This window comes from Numenius arquata, chromosome 11, assembly GCF_964106895.1.
Source record: "Numenius arquata chromosome 11, bNumArq3.hap1.1, whole genome shotgun sequence".
NCBI lineage: Eukaryota > Metazoa > Chordata > Aves > Charadriiformes > Scolopacidae > Numenius > Numenius arquata.
In genome coordinates this window covers 30,010,863-30,025,821 of record NC_133586.1, presented here as the reverse complement: position 1 = coordinate 30,025,821, position 14,959 = coordinate 30,010,863, and the positions used below count along the sequence as shown (strand labels likewise).

At 36.3% G+C, this 14,959-nt stretch overlaps 1 protein-coding gene across 3 annotated transcripts in view; it reads left to right on the top strand.

The window, feature by feature from the left end:
* Positions 1–14,959, top strand: part of TENM2 (teneurin transmembrane protein 2) — a 520,319-nt gene that overhangs the window by 27,059 nt on the left and 478,301 nt on the right. For all 3 annotated transcript variants that reach the window (XM_074155640.1, XM_074155639.1, XM_074155638.1), the window contains exon 2: positions 12,939–13,214. In XM_074155640.1, coding sequence (XP_074011741.1) covers positions 12,939–13,214 — 276 coding nt within the window. The remainder of the gene's footprint in view (positions 1–12,938; positions 13,215–14,959) is intronic.

The following is a 14,959-nucleotide window of genomic DNA, read 5'->3' as shown; positions in this document are numbered from 1 at the left end:
ACTGTACACTTTTGATTATCTAGCTATAGATTTCTCTTTTGATTTTCCAGATCAGAAATCTGTAGAAACTTTGGGGTTGTTCACTATTTTAGGTTGAGGGTTCTTTCTTTTGGCTTTCCCACTAAGGGGTGAAATGGCTTCTTATTGATTTTTATATAGCCATGCATAATGTTTGCCAAATTCCCAGTTTAAAAAAAAAAAAAAAAAAAACACCAAAAAAAAACGGTATACAAAAAAAAGCTATAAAACACATGCTGTGCTCAGTTTCCATGACAAAAGAAAGTTGTAGGAGAACTTAAATTGAGGATAGTTTTCCAACATGTATGCCTGTTCCCTGTTCTGGAGTCATTAAGGAGATGACAAAGAAGAAAACAGAGCAACCAAATGCCGTTGAGAAACACAAATCTGAAATTTAAATAGATGTGCTGGCAAGTTTTAATATGCTTAGCTGAATCAGAGGGTCATCAGTCTGAAAGTGATGGATAAATATGTGAAGTATCCAAAGCCTGTCATGGTAGCTTAAGCCGTTTGACGCTACTGGCCAGCTTAGCTCATGTGCTCTATCACACCGGTAATTAAGAAAACAATTTTTTTCAGATAAGACAGTGACTGAAGAGGCAAGAGATGTACAACAGTACCACACAGCCACAGTATTTCTGTCAGTATTCACATAGTGGAAAAAGAGAGCAGGATGGGCAGGCTCTCATCCAAGCTGTCCTGTAAGCAGGAGAGGAGATTTTTTTCCATCCCTGGTCTTCAGTGCTGTCCTTACCATACTCCCTTTCAAAATAAACCAGATTTTTGGCTGAAAACTGCCCATGACTCCCATATAGGCAAAAAGGAAATAGATGAAATAGCCTAAAATGCTTCTTTGCAAATGTTTGGTAGGTTAAAAAGGGTGAAATAGCATGAGGATTAATGAATAATCCAATCTAATCTTCCTCTTGTTAAATCCAAGGAATTCTATCATTGGAGTCTGCAAAGTAAAAATTAAAAATAAATAATAATAATGATGAAAAAACGTAATGGCATCGTATGATACCTAGGTATACTTGACCTTTATCAGAGAGATGTGAATTTATCGTTTCACCTGAACTGCAAGGCACTTATGAAGCAAGTAAAGGCACTTATGAAGTGAGAAGGTGCATGTGTTAAAAACAGTCAGATAACACCGCCTGCACAGCAACTCTCTTTCAAACCAACCAAATTTTGGTCTGGTTCTCTTTGTAGTTTTTACTGTGTTATCTCCAAACAATAACACCTCTCTAAGATTTTGGGTTTAGACTGAAGATTTTCCATGCAGAACTAAGCAACAGAGAAGGGCTAGGCAGTAAAATGCTTTTTATTGCAACTGGTTCTTATGTAGAACAGTTGCCCTAGTGGGGGGAAATAAATTTTTTAAAATCAGTTCTTAAAAATCAGGGTCAATGCTTTCCTCCACATAAAAGACGGTTTGACAAAATCGTAGTTTTAGTGGAGGTATCTTGATACTGCTTCTTCAGAAGATCACACACTGCTACCTGTTAAACTCAGTGCTGAAGCGGTGGTTGGAGCTTAACTTACTGCTTGGCACGTTTGCATCTCCATTCTGCTATTAACCAAATTAAAGTCAGTGCCAGCAGTCCTTCAAATCTTAGACAAAAATGGAAGGAAAAGGACAATGGAAGGGCTACAACTGGCCCTATTGTTAAGATGGAGTTTTATGAGAACAAAGACACAGTTTCAAACAGCAGAAAGTTAGAATAAACATAATTTATAAGCTATTTATTGGCTCAAACCACAAATCTTCTGTTCATTGAAGAAGAAGAAGGGAAAAGTAATCTAAATTAAAATGAAAGCACTGGAACTGAAGTTCTAAGCCACTGGAACTGACAGAAGTTTAGGTAAAATAGAGGGACTGGAAAAGAGGTGCATGGAGGGAGGTCCTATGTCGTACTTCCATAGTTCTGCAGAAGACTGGTGACACCAATCAGTTCCAGCAACAGAAGGGATGGATGTGCTGCACTGTTGCCTATAGCATTGCAGGTATTGCACATTCCAGAAAGGCCAGGATGGACTCGGTTTCTGTGTTTGCCATTGTATGTGCAGTCTACAAATTATAGTCATTGATAGATAAAAGAAATCCTGTATTAAGGGTGTGTATTTCATCTGTAGCAAAGTTCAGGACCAATAGTAATCTGAATTGGTGCCAGCTGTTCCATTTATAATACTACAAGTGACTGGCTGTGAAAATAACTAATTATTTTACTAGGATTAAAAAGGAAAAGCTGAAAGCAATTTATAATTCAATCAAACAAATAAAGACGTTTCCTGATCTGTTCATAAAATGAACACAAGTGATGAATAAAAGAAAATGTCGTTGTGTCTGTTACTTAGTAGGTATACTGTCTCACAGAGCTTAATCTGTTTTCCTTGATACCTGATTATAATATATATATCTTTTTCTTCGAAATTATAGTGCTCAAATTATTTTAATTTCATTATTCTTTAAATTTGGCATTAAGTTTAAATGGATTTGTGCAATATGGGTTTTTTTTAATTCATAAGGTGCTGCATTTAAATAGTTTCAATTTTTGGGGAAGCTCTTCTTTCCATTTTAGATGAATTCCTTTCTCAGTCTTGATGGTGGTCTACCGCTTGTCCTCCTCGCAGGATTAGAAATGCAATTACATGTATCCCTGGCATTTCTAAAACCTGTTATGAGTAACTTCATTCAGAATGTGAACATAGAAGTTCTGAGTCAAATAATGGTCTAAACTTCTTTTATTCTACTGTACAGAACGCGATTTACATTACCATTATTTCTAGGTGACATGATGTTTACAGTGAAGAAGCACCTTGTAACTAAACAGCTGACAGCTGCTAGTGCTAAGAAATCTTTATATGTGCCTGGGGACCTTCATAAAATATGGAGTATCCGTGTTCCTAACTTGTAAAGCAAGGTATAAAAGAAAACAATTAAGGTTTCATCTGTGATGACAGCTGATTCAGGTTTTTCAAGAGTTCCCAATTAAACAGTTACGAAGGTATGAAAGCTTATTACCTGTGACTTCTACTGTTTCTTGAGAGCACAGTTTATTTATCAAGTCATGAACAGTGGTTTACTTTTTGCTGCTTTTTAAATCTTGAATTAACAGTATAAAAATAAGAAAAGGCTTTTCATGAATTCAGCAAATTATCACCAGCTAATTTATGCACTGCTAGTTTCCTACAGATTTTCGTAGAAATCTTTCTTAATAATTGAACTCAGATTTGTGTATCAATGAAGATTAGTAGCTGTACAGTGATTATATCCAAAAGTACTTATATCTATATATTTATGGTCAACCGAGGTTTGTTTTTTTTCTGGAGACCAAGGAGAACTCACTTGCCTTTTCTGACATAAATCAAATGCTTTTACAACAGAAGACCAGCATCTTTGTGAGCTCGACTAGAATGGAAATGCAAAATACCATTTTTTAGTGGTGGAAACTGAGATTTTTAGATCATGTAGGTACCATGGTCTAATCATTGTACTTCTTTGTGCCAGATGAGCCTAACCATTGACTATCCATTTCAAATGGATAGTCAATACAGGTACTGAATGCTAGCTCTTCTCTATTGGGATGGCACTTCATTCTCCTTATACTATCTTTAATCCTGACTCCGCTTTGAAGTTCCGTTTTCTGTGGAGCTGTATTTGTTATTCCTTCATAGGAAAATACTATGCTTGTGTGATAAGAGATGATATCAGATGTTGAGCAGGTTGTTCAAGATGAAAAAGCAATTTGAAAATAATTCTTTCTGTGTTCTTTTATGGTAGCTATCACTTTATGTACACAAATGCAGTATATTCTTAATATTTTTGGTGCTTCTGTGGTGAATTTTATTTAAAAAATCATGATCTCTAAAAAGGAAACAGGCATATAATAAAATTATTCCATAGTTTGAGTCATTTTGGACTGGGAATAGAAAATACGCACTCTAAGTCATTTTTATGAGATTCCATCCAAAAAAACCCTAACCCGGCCACTGTTACTCCATAAACCGCTGTTACTTTGTTGATGTTTTGACTGGAGCTGGGAAGTTTACAGCAAGAACATCATTACTTGTCGCAAAGCTTCATGTTCTGTTTTTTCTTTGCTGCTTGTAAAAGAAAAAGTAATAGGAACTGAATTTTAGTCATTGATAACCACTTTTTTGTTGGATTGTATCGCAGCACATAGCTGTGAATTGGTACCGATTGTATCCCCAAAATGCACCATTTGTCACTGCAGAAGTACGCTAGATTACTTGGACACTCGTGGTAGCACAGTGTTGTTGTCTATGTGCTACAGAGGAAGAGAACAGAATTTGTGCTGTTTTTTCCCCAGTCAGTTTTTGTGGGTTGCTTTCAGTCTTTTTATTATGTGGAAGTTAGTTTCTGCTAGTCCTCAGTGCTGCACAACAGCCCAGTTGTTACCTCTGTATTTTGTGAATATATTTTGGCATGAGTGATGTGGCACAACTAATTTCAGAATGCTAAAGTGTCTTGTTCACATAGAAAAAAAAAAGTGCATTGTTGTAGTTAGAAATGTAAGAAATTTCTCATGTTTTCTTGTCACTTTAACAAAAAGTGCAGAAAATGGGATTGGAGTTGTTTTAGATTACTGGTCATACTCCTGGCCTGGCTAGACAATAAGTAGCCCTAAAAAGAGCAGATTTTTTTCCCTTCTGCTGGAGGTTGCCCTGGGAGCCATCATTGACACGGGACATGCTTATGCAAATGCAGGTATGCATTGTGCATGTTTAGCACACAAAACCCTGTGATTTTTAATTTGATTTTGATCACAAAGCAGTCGTTGCCTTCTAAATGATAAATGATACGTTTCATTAGAGATAAGTAGATATATGGAGAGGCCTGAAGTTGCTTGGAGAAAGGAAGATCTTATTTGCATGTTGGTGTGTCGTGTATATTTGAGTTTGCATACATTACAATAACACCTCCAAACTTTGTTAGATCAAACTATTTAGGTTGAAATTTGCCACGAGTTCTGTCTGCTTTGGGTTGATTTGTTTGGAGAACCGGACTGGTTCTGAGAATGATGATAGAGAAAATACATTATTTTGCCTGCAGTGAAAACCTCACGTGACCATTGTATCAGTTAAACTAAAGTATCTCCATCCTTTGAATCAGAGATTCCAAGTTTGGAAACTGTTTCCCTGCTGTCTGTCCGTGCATCTCTGCTGAAACCTGATGGAGTTACTGGGGTTTGCCTGCAGAAGGGATGGAAGGTGGCACATGAGCCCAGGAGCTGCTGCCGGCCAGCGGGGTTTGGTCTCAGCAGGACTTTCCTGGGGCTGTTCTTGCTGTGCTGCTGCCCAGCACCGGCTCGGGGAATAACAGGGGAGACTCAGCCCTGAATTTCCTTTCTGCTGGCACTTAGTCAGTGAGGAGGAGGAGGAGAGGTTCGCCTAGGCAGAACGCAGAAGGGTGAAGCAGCGGAGGAGAGCAGAGCAATTGAGTACAGAATTGCATACTTTTTTTCCTGTCCCCTTCAGGTTTTGGAATGGACATATCTGTAGGAATAACACATACCTTTGTAATAATTGAAGCTGTTCTGCTTTTACCGTTCCTCAGTGCTTGGAAAAGTTGGAATACTTAAAATAAATGAAAGACCGGTTGAGAAACTAAAACGTTAGCCTGAAGAATTACATTTTAACCTGGGATTTCTTGGGTAGATAATAAATAATAATCATGCTTGCCACCTAGCTCCATCCTCCTGTGCTCTCAAATCTGATTTTGTCCTTAATCAAGATAGGTATTTGAGGAAAAAACAATAAATGCATACTTTGCCCTAAACCAGCACATCACTAAAAAGAAGTTCATCACCATAAGGTGATACCAGAAATATAATTTTTAGACAGTACTTGTTCTGCCAAAATCAGTGTGTGCTCTGGAAGGAGGCTGTTCTATTCTTCCTTTCCTTAGTTTAAAGCTATAAAATGGGGACGATAAAAGCTCACCTCACGAGATAAGGCTAAATAAAGTAGTGTTTGAGATGTTCTGAGAGACTACATTCAACACAGCCTGAGGAAACGTGTGTGAAGTAATTAAAAATGCTGTATTCTCTATTTGGTATATAAATACTGAATGAGGAAGGTAAAAAAAAAAAAAGAGTAGCTCCAGTCACTTCACTGAAGGAGGAAATTTTTCTGAAAAAATAGAATGCAATCACATAAGTGAAAATTATATAATATTGTGAGCTAGAGTGAAATCTCATTAGATGCCTGGTTTTTATAAACCTTATAATTTTTTTAAGTGGATATGAATCTACTGTATTAGTACTGTCAACAGACTTATTGTCAGAAAGGGAAACATCTGTATGCTGGTATTAGGCTTGGGGATCTCCGAGTCAGAAAGAAGCAAGGCAGAAAGAGGATTATAAAAAAGACAATTAAAGGATTTTTCTGTCATTGATGAGAGAAGCTAGAAAATATATTTCAAATTCAAACCACGTGTTGTAATGTGTGTGTGGATTTGTTTGCTGCTTCTAGTGAGTGTGCTGCAGAAGAGACCGAGGCTGCCAGAGTTTCACTTTTGAGAAAATCATTGTGTTTCTCTTAAATTTCAAAATCAGTTGTGTGCATGCTAGTGCGTTTATAACAAAAATTCCCAGTGTACATGTATATTCTAAATTTTAGTAAGTATTACTGGAGTGGGGGGGGTGTGGGTGTATGTATGTACACATATGTGGGCTGGGTCACAGCACGATGGAGATGGGCATCAAGACCTCTCTGGTATTCTCATACTTCTCGGTAATATCTATAAAGATATAAAATATCTATCCTGATGCTTTTGTCACAAGTGTGTTCTATGAAAGGAGGATTTATCATCATTAAGTGGTTAAAGTTCACATTCACTTAGTTATAAAATGTTTAGCTTTCCTGACTAACAATACCTGGAATTTAATAATCTTAAATGAAAATATGTCATCTGTGAATCTTCTTAGTAGGCAGTAACAGAAACATGTAGGAAGCCCTGCTGTTCTTAACCTTCAGCTATAGATTTTAAAAACCTAGAACAAGGTATAGCTTGCTCATTATTTTTATTTTCTAATTTCTAAGGAATCCATTCTCTGGTATTTCTAGTGTTCGATCAGTGGAGAGTTTCTTCCCCAGGAGCTTACACTGCCCCTTCCCCGTGCTAGCAAAGGGAAAAATTTATTATTAGGGAAAAATTGTTAGGGAGTTAGGAGTGTTAGGAGAGTTGAGACAAATAGTTCAGTTTATGTAAAAACATTTGTGAATATTAGAAAGGGGAGGAAAAACTAGCTGATAAACTGCTGCAGGTTGAGTCTCATGGCTAGGATGGTCAGCATCTCCCCTTTCTTACCTGGCCTCCCCAGCCGTGGTATGTTTCCTCTACTTGGAGGGATCTCAGTGAAAGAAGAGTTTATCTTTTTCTTGTGCTTTTCTTTTTGAGTTTGTGCTTCCCTCAGAAATGGAATATTGCAGTTGTTGTAATATCAGTGATGTGATGAGAGAGAATTTTCCAGGCGCGTTTCATGGTAATATTAAATTTGCCACAGTGACTATTCATTGTGATTACGTGGTTAAAATTCCTGTATGTTGCACAGAAAAGATACTTCTGATGTAAGTATATTTAAACCACCAGAAAGATGCATTATATGTTATGATGATGGATCAGGGACGGAGGGGAGGGGGAAATTTATAAAAGAAAGGGCTTACATTAATATAATTCTTTTCAAAATAGTAGAAAAAATTCAAAAATACAGGAAGATAGTGTATCCCTCAGCTTAGGTTTGGAGTCTGTTTGGAGTATCTGATTGTGTAGAATTAGAAACAAAATCAAGTTAAACATTTTGTAGAACAGGATCTTTAACCGTGAGAAAAGAATAGTTTGAAACAGGTGAAATAAAAAGAAGGATTAAAAAGATGGCAGTTGTTTATCAGGTAAGGAAGATAAGTAAAAAGAGTAAATGTTAAAAATGTGTACAGTAAGTGAATAAAAAAATTAGATTTTAATAATCTGCTCTCCCAGTCATTATAATGAATGAATGCATAAAGAAATGAGAAAAATTAAGTGTGCATCAGAGTTTGTTCTAAAGAACGACCTCTTCATATACCACAGATTGGAGCTAAATTGTGGTACTTGTGCCAGCAAAAATCATTATAGCTGTGAACATAACAAAAATTTGAGAAAGGATAGAATGTCTTAAATGTATTCTTGTTATTCTTACTTCTTGTAATTGATTATAGTAGCAAAGAAAGTCAGTGATACTATCCTTTTGATTTTAGACTTAGCCCAGTTTTGAACTGCTAGTGTTGAAGGCAAATTTATTGTATCTGTGCATTGCTGGTTTCAGATATCTTCCTCTGAGGCATCTTGTAGCGATCACAGCTGGATTAGATTAATCTTCAGAAGGGCAATTCATGCAATTTGTAATTACCCAAATGAGACCTCTGCCTAGAGGTTAGGTGAAAATAACCTTTGCTTATAGGGTAATGCTTTCTAGTCTTTGCTGAGATAATGAGTAGAATTGTACATCGTTGAATTAAGCACACTTTTAGTAAGTATTTATATACTAAATAACTTAAGTAGTAAATTTCTGTAAAAGGAAAAGTGCTTAGAAGATAATAGAAGTAATGTACTAATTAAAAGGAAAACATCTATTCTATTGAGAGACTATTCACAGCATGTAGGTTGTGGGCAATGATGATCAAGTACATAACATTATATTATGCTTCTAAACTAGTATACTACTGGTCTATTTTTGTATGAGAGATTACGTACACCTTGAGGGAGCAGCTGTTATTAACTGCTTTTCTTTAATGAGAATGGTCTGGTGATTTCTGCAGGTGGAGATGAAGGGATGGGGATGGAGGCTGGTAAGCTCTGTTGCATCTGAAAAAGCAAAAAAACCTTGTAACTTTTTTTTTTTTTTGTCAAGTGTTCTTTGGGAGAAAGAGGTTTCTTTCTTTTCCACCAATAAGGATTTGACGTTATTTATCTCTTTTCACTGTCACCAGCGATGTAGGAGATGCTACAAGAATCTGAAAGAAAGCACCCTTAAGTTTTGAATGTGCAAGAATAGATTCTGCCTACACATTTCAGTCCTACTTTGCAAGTGAAGTTTCAGTAAAATGCAGTTACTTTCAACTCCATGCAAGCCCTAGAGATAGAGTGTGCTGTATAACACTGTACGAAGCCATCCATCTGCCTTGACTGCTAGTGCTAGTAGTGCATTTTAACTCACGGGCCAGGCTGCTCTCTGTGAATACACAGCAGTACAATTTGAATTCCCAGGGTATGGCAAGCAATAGGTACTGCTGCCTTCCTTCGCTTTGCTTCTAGGAGGTCTTGATTTGCTTGATCTGCTAATCACCTAAAGAGTTGTAAGGCAGCTACTTCTTGAAGGAGACACTAAATCTTAACCCCAGGCCATCCTGGGTCTATGTTTCTTTGCTCCAGCTCGTAGGTGCTGTAATTTCTACTGGCAGTGGGGGCGAGGAAGGCTGCATTGTTCTTAGTGACCTTTCTGTCACCGGGATCCCATGTGGAGTATTTTGCCAGTGTGAGTGGCTATGAAATGAGTTAGGTGTTTTCTCACTATTTGTAAGACTATACTTTATTTGCAAAGTAGTAGTAGGGTTCTTTCTGCTATGAATTATTTGATAAATGATTTCTGTGCCTCCAGAACTGTATTTATGCTCTATGTGAATTTACAAAGGTGGTCTACTAATGCCATTAATGCTTTATGCGCAATAATGGCTGAGCAAATAAGAGGATATTATATTAGTGAAAGTAGTTCATATGTTATTCAAGAGATGTGGACAGTTTCATTTCAGGGAAACAAGGCCTGTAGGAGTATACAATCAAGATCAAGAAAATGTCTAGAGAACATAACTATAGTGTTTCTATCTCCTTTTCCTCAGTTTTTGCAGTAAATTAAGGGCTATAAAGATATCCGGAAGTATAATATATAGAGATATATTTTTATATATTTAAATATAAAATATGTATGTGAGAAATGCTTTTATATACCTACGTATATATAAAATCTATGTATGTATATAGAGGTGAGAAACGTCTCCAAAATACGTTCTTACGTGGTTATCCATGGTTATCCAAGGACAAGTTATTTTGCCATTGTATGCTGGCCTGCAGAAGACTCTCAAATGATATTTTGCAGAAGCAAACACTGAAAATTAATAAATAAAACTAATTTAGAGTCTACCAGACAAGAACATGTTGTTGCTAGATGGGGAAATCTCTAGAATATTTCATGTCCATCATCAGGATGCTTGAGATTTTCTGTACTGAGACTGTAAGGAGATTTCTGAGAAGCAGCATAGAAAACCCTTTCCCAGAGGCTCAGAGGCTGATTCCGTTTGTTCTTGAGTTGATCTGATCCAATTCTCAAATTTTTTCATTTGGTCAGTTTTCAAATCTCTTTCTCTACATTTCTGGCAGATGCCAAGTTCCCAGATAATAAAACTCAAACGGATGAATGAATTCTGCGAATACTATATTTTCCTTTCACTTTCAGTGTCTTTACCATTTTCCTCAAATAAATGGTATAACTGGACAAATAAATACAAATTTATCTGAAGATTGCTTTTTGCATCAGATGTTATAGTCAGATTTTTACATCAATACAGGATGCTAATCAGAGTGAAATCATCTGAGCTTGTAATGGCTGTTAAAATCCACGGAATATCATTAAAACGTTTTACTCTGTATGTAAACCAGCTTAATTAAGCTAATACATTCATAATTGGTGTGTCTTTGTAGACATTTATGTCACCAGCAAACAAGAAAACTTGAAAAACTTCACTTGCATGATGAGTTTGGTAATTTTAACATGCATCTAATGTCAACATGCACTCTAGCTGTGTAGGTCAGAAAGTGTGGGACTAGTAGGCTTCAGTTCACTCCATTTTCTGTATGTATTTTATATTTTGGGTTGATTTTGAGCTTTTTCTTAATGAGTCTAAGGATAGTTTGCTAATATGGCCAAACCAAAACTCTAATCAATCAAGCTGGTTTTGTTAAATGTCTTTTACTGAAATTGTGCTTGATTAAAATTTACATTTTCGTTAAAAGTAACTTTGTTTCATCTGTCATGCCAGAGCTCTTTACTTATTTTAAAAAAAAAAAAAAGTCAAAAAATCTCTTGACTGAAGTGCACTTGAGATGCTCATGTAAACATGAAAGGACTGTTCAGTTCATTGCTTTTGACTAAACCACAAAATTTCTGATTACTGGAATAAATATTAGAAGGCACGTTAAAACACGCTCCTAACCAGGAGGGTTTGGGTTTATTTGGTATTGATGCGAGAGCTGACACTTTTAATGTCAGGCTTTTTATATTCTTTTTAAAAATTGTCACTAAATGCTTCATTTCTTTAAAAGCATCCAGTCGGCGGTACTTCTGTACCTGGTGTTGTTGGCCACGCTTGCTGTGCACTGGTTATTGCCAGGGTGAAAGAGCAGGTCTCCTCTCTCCTGTCATGCTCGGTGGTGCTCTCTAGCTGCTGCTGGGTGAAGAAATCAATCACCTTCCTTTGATGAGCCCTGGAGATAAATTTTAAGTAGGGCCCAGTGTTACTTTCTGTAGATGTATACATACATCCCATATCCAAAATATACTTTAACAGCTAGGTGTGAGACTGCAGAGGGGTGATACAGATAGATGAACCAGATCGATTTAATACTGTATCCTCGTTCCTGGCTAATCTATGAAAGGAGTTGTAATACTTAAAAAAAAAAAAAATAATAAATCCAGTTAATGTCTTTATTAATAAAGGACACTTAAGTGTGTTTTTTATTTAGTGCGTGATCTTCCACTGTATAGCTTCATTCTGATGAAGAAGAGGAGAAAGTATAAACTGCTTTTGGACAAAACAAAACTACCATTTTAGAAACACAGACCATAGATCTAGTTTCCCTCTGAATTAAGAAATTAATTAAATAATTGGCAGTTACACTGCCAGTGACTTCAGCCTGTCTTTGTTCTTCATTTTTAACACAATGTAAGGAAGCCAAAATCACTTTGCTTTTCAAAACCTTTGAAAGCCTTAGAGTCCAGTGAATATTTCCCTATACTTTTTTTTTACCATGCTGTTCGTTACTGTAGGAAACAAATACATAAGCAGAAATCAGCCAGCAAGTCTATACTTTCTGAGAACCCTGGGGGACTCCATGTGCTTTAAAAATGTATGAGACTTTGTCCACAGAGTCGTTATTAACTGCTAAAGGTCACATGTTTTGACATTGTTCCTGGAAGTTTTGCCTCTAAACGCGGTGACCTCCTGATTTGGTGTTGATACACACTTTCTACTTGAATGTGGTGAGAAAACATAGAAAGCAATGACAATGATTGAGGTCTATCTCGATTTCTATAGCAGATATTAAACTACCATTCTCACCAAATGTAAAAGTGCAAAACTGGTAACAAGGTTTCATGTGACACCCCTGATAGATTTGCATTCTTACAAGTGATCCTGATCTGTAAACTCTGTTTTCCCAAATAAGTGTTTATTTTCTATGAAATAGGAAACCATATGAAAATTAGAATTAAAAATCCTGTCTGTATGGAAGACTCCTGTATGAGAAAATTTGCTTCATAAGAAGCAATTTGCTTCATCTTTTCGAGTAGTGAAATGCTCAACTTCAAAGCTCATGCTCTGATCCTAGAAAATAGTAACCTAAAATTTAGAGACCTTTCCTACCTTTTTTTTTGTGTATTTCATCCATGTTAACTATATTCAGTATGGTTTAGTTTAGTCTTACTAGATCTGTGCACCAGAGATCTCTGTATGTAATTCATTACGAAGGCTTGGCATACAGCATAATTAAGAGAAATTAGAAAGGTCTGTTATTTTCAAAATTAAAATAACCCCTCCAGCTTTTAAATTTTTTTTTTTTTTTTTTTTTTTTAATTGTCCTCTAGGAACAAACTTTACCCTTGCAGAACTAGGAATCTGTGAGCCCTCTCCCCATCGAAGCGGCTACTGCTCAGACATAGGAATACTCCATCAAGGCTATTCCTTGAGCACGGGCTCTGACGCTGACTCGGACACGGAGGGAGGGATGTCTCCGGAGCATGCCATCCGGCTGTGGGGAAGAGGGATCAAATCCAGACGAAGTTCCGGGCTGTCAAGTCGTGAAAACTCAGCGCTCACGCTTACCGACTCCGACAACGAGAATAAGTCAGATGAGGAAAACGGTAGGCCTTTTTCTTCAATATATTCTTCATGCATATGTATGAGAATGTGATCGTACTTAAAAATACATGAGTATTGTTTTAAAGGTGAATTTTTCACTTTTCTTTCTCAGTTGGACTAAAGCTGCTTTTTAATGTTGGGTTAGGTTTTTTTTTTTAGCATCAGTATCAGGAAACTATTACTTGTATGTATATAATATATATTGTGTTTTGTCTTACAATTTACTTTCCACACAATAATGTTTCACAGAAGTTTGTGCTTAGAGTACATTACATTAAATTTAATGATAAGAAGCAGAAAGAAATTTCTTGAGAAGCAGTTTTTCGTATGTGATTTTTATACACAGCTTGAAGTAATATTAATAATCTACAGTATGCTAGTAACTGTGACAGTGGTGCTAATTCATGACAATCAGATTTAATTTTGTGTGGTTTTTCATGTTTTTGAGGTTATAAAAAAATAAAATTAATTTTCTATTTGGTTACTGGTAAGTATTGGGGGGCTTTTTGAAAGCAAACCTATGTGTCTGACTTCGGCAAAGCACTTCTGTTTAGTAGACTTTATTAAGTTCACAGAAATGAGACTTTAGACAGTGCAAGTATAATTTGTGACAAAACACCCAGATGTTGGTTGATTCTCAGAGTAAACTGCATTAAGCCAACTCTCCTTTCAAATGCGTGTAACCCACATTCATGTTCTTCATACCTATCGGCTAAGAAATTTTACCTGGGGAATTTTCTGTGTGCACATATTTTTAAACTAAACTGAAGAGGAAAAGTAGTAAAAATGGATTTGCAGGAATTTGTCCTCCATCCTGTAGGGTGGTGAAGGTGCAAACTCCACTTAGTTAAAATACAAACTGAAGGGTTTGATGCTTTCTGTTCTGAGAAGGTGAAGAGGAATCTCCCTAACACGGTACCCTCAGAGCTACTGTTCAGGCAGCTTATACCAGCTAATGAAACAGCTGTCTTCTATGCATATTACTTGTGATAAAATGAAATTTGTTAAGTTTTTAGTGGGTTTAGATGTTTACTTTAGACTCCTCCATATACCTACTGACAGTTGTCTTGGTTTCAGCAAAGCCATTGTGCCAGGCACTAGAAACACAAGCGACTGCTTGTCAAAGCAAACAAGGCAAAAAAAAAAACAAAATTGCAGTTTTTATATTGATAGAAAAAAGTTCAGAAAAGTGCAATTGATTTTGTTTGTAACAGCAGTCTCTTTTTGTTGATTTAAATTGAATCTTCAGGCAATCTCTCCTCTCCATCGGCATAGCAGGATACATTTCTTCATCAAAAACGAAAGAGGAAATGTATATTTACTTATAATGCTACAACAAGGAAGCCAGTGTTTTAAGAAGAATCAGTGAATGATTAATTGACTTTTCCTTTTCTTTTTATTTTTAATAATGCCATTCACAGGAAATATGATAACTTCCATTGACTTTAGTGTAGTTTTGATAAGGCTATTGTGCATAATTTCAAATAAAAAACATTATTAATGAAATTATGACATTATGGAATGTTGGGATTCACTTCTGTAGCATGAATTCACTTCTCTGGAGGTGACCGTCTCCCATTTCAGGAGCGACTGTGTCACACATTTTGTCTAAGAGAATTTAGTCTTAGGGCTTGCAGGCACTGATGAAAGGATGAGGCTGTTTGCTTGCATTTTGTTTTCTTCCTTGTAATAAGTGAATTATTAAGTAATTTGCAATACAGTGCAGTGAATCCATTGTGAATAGGTA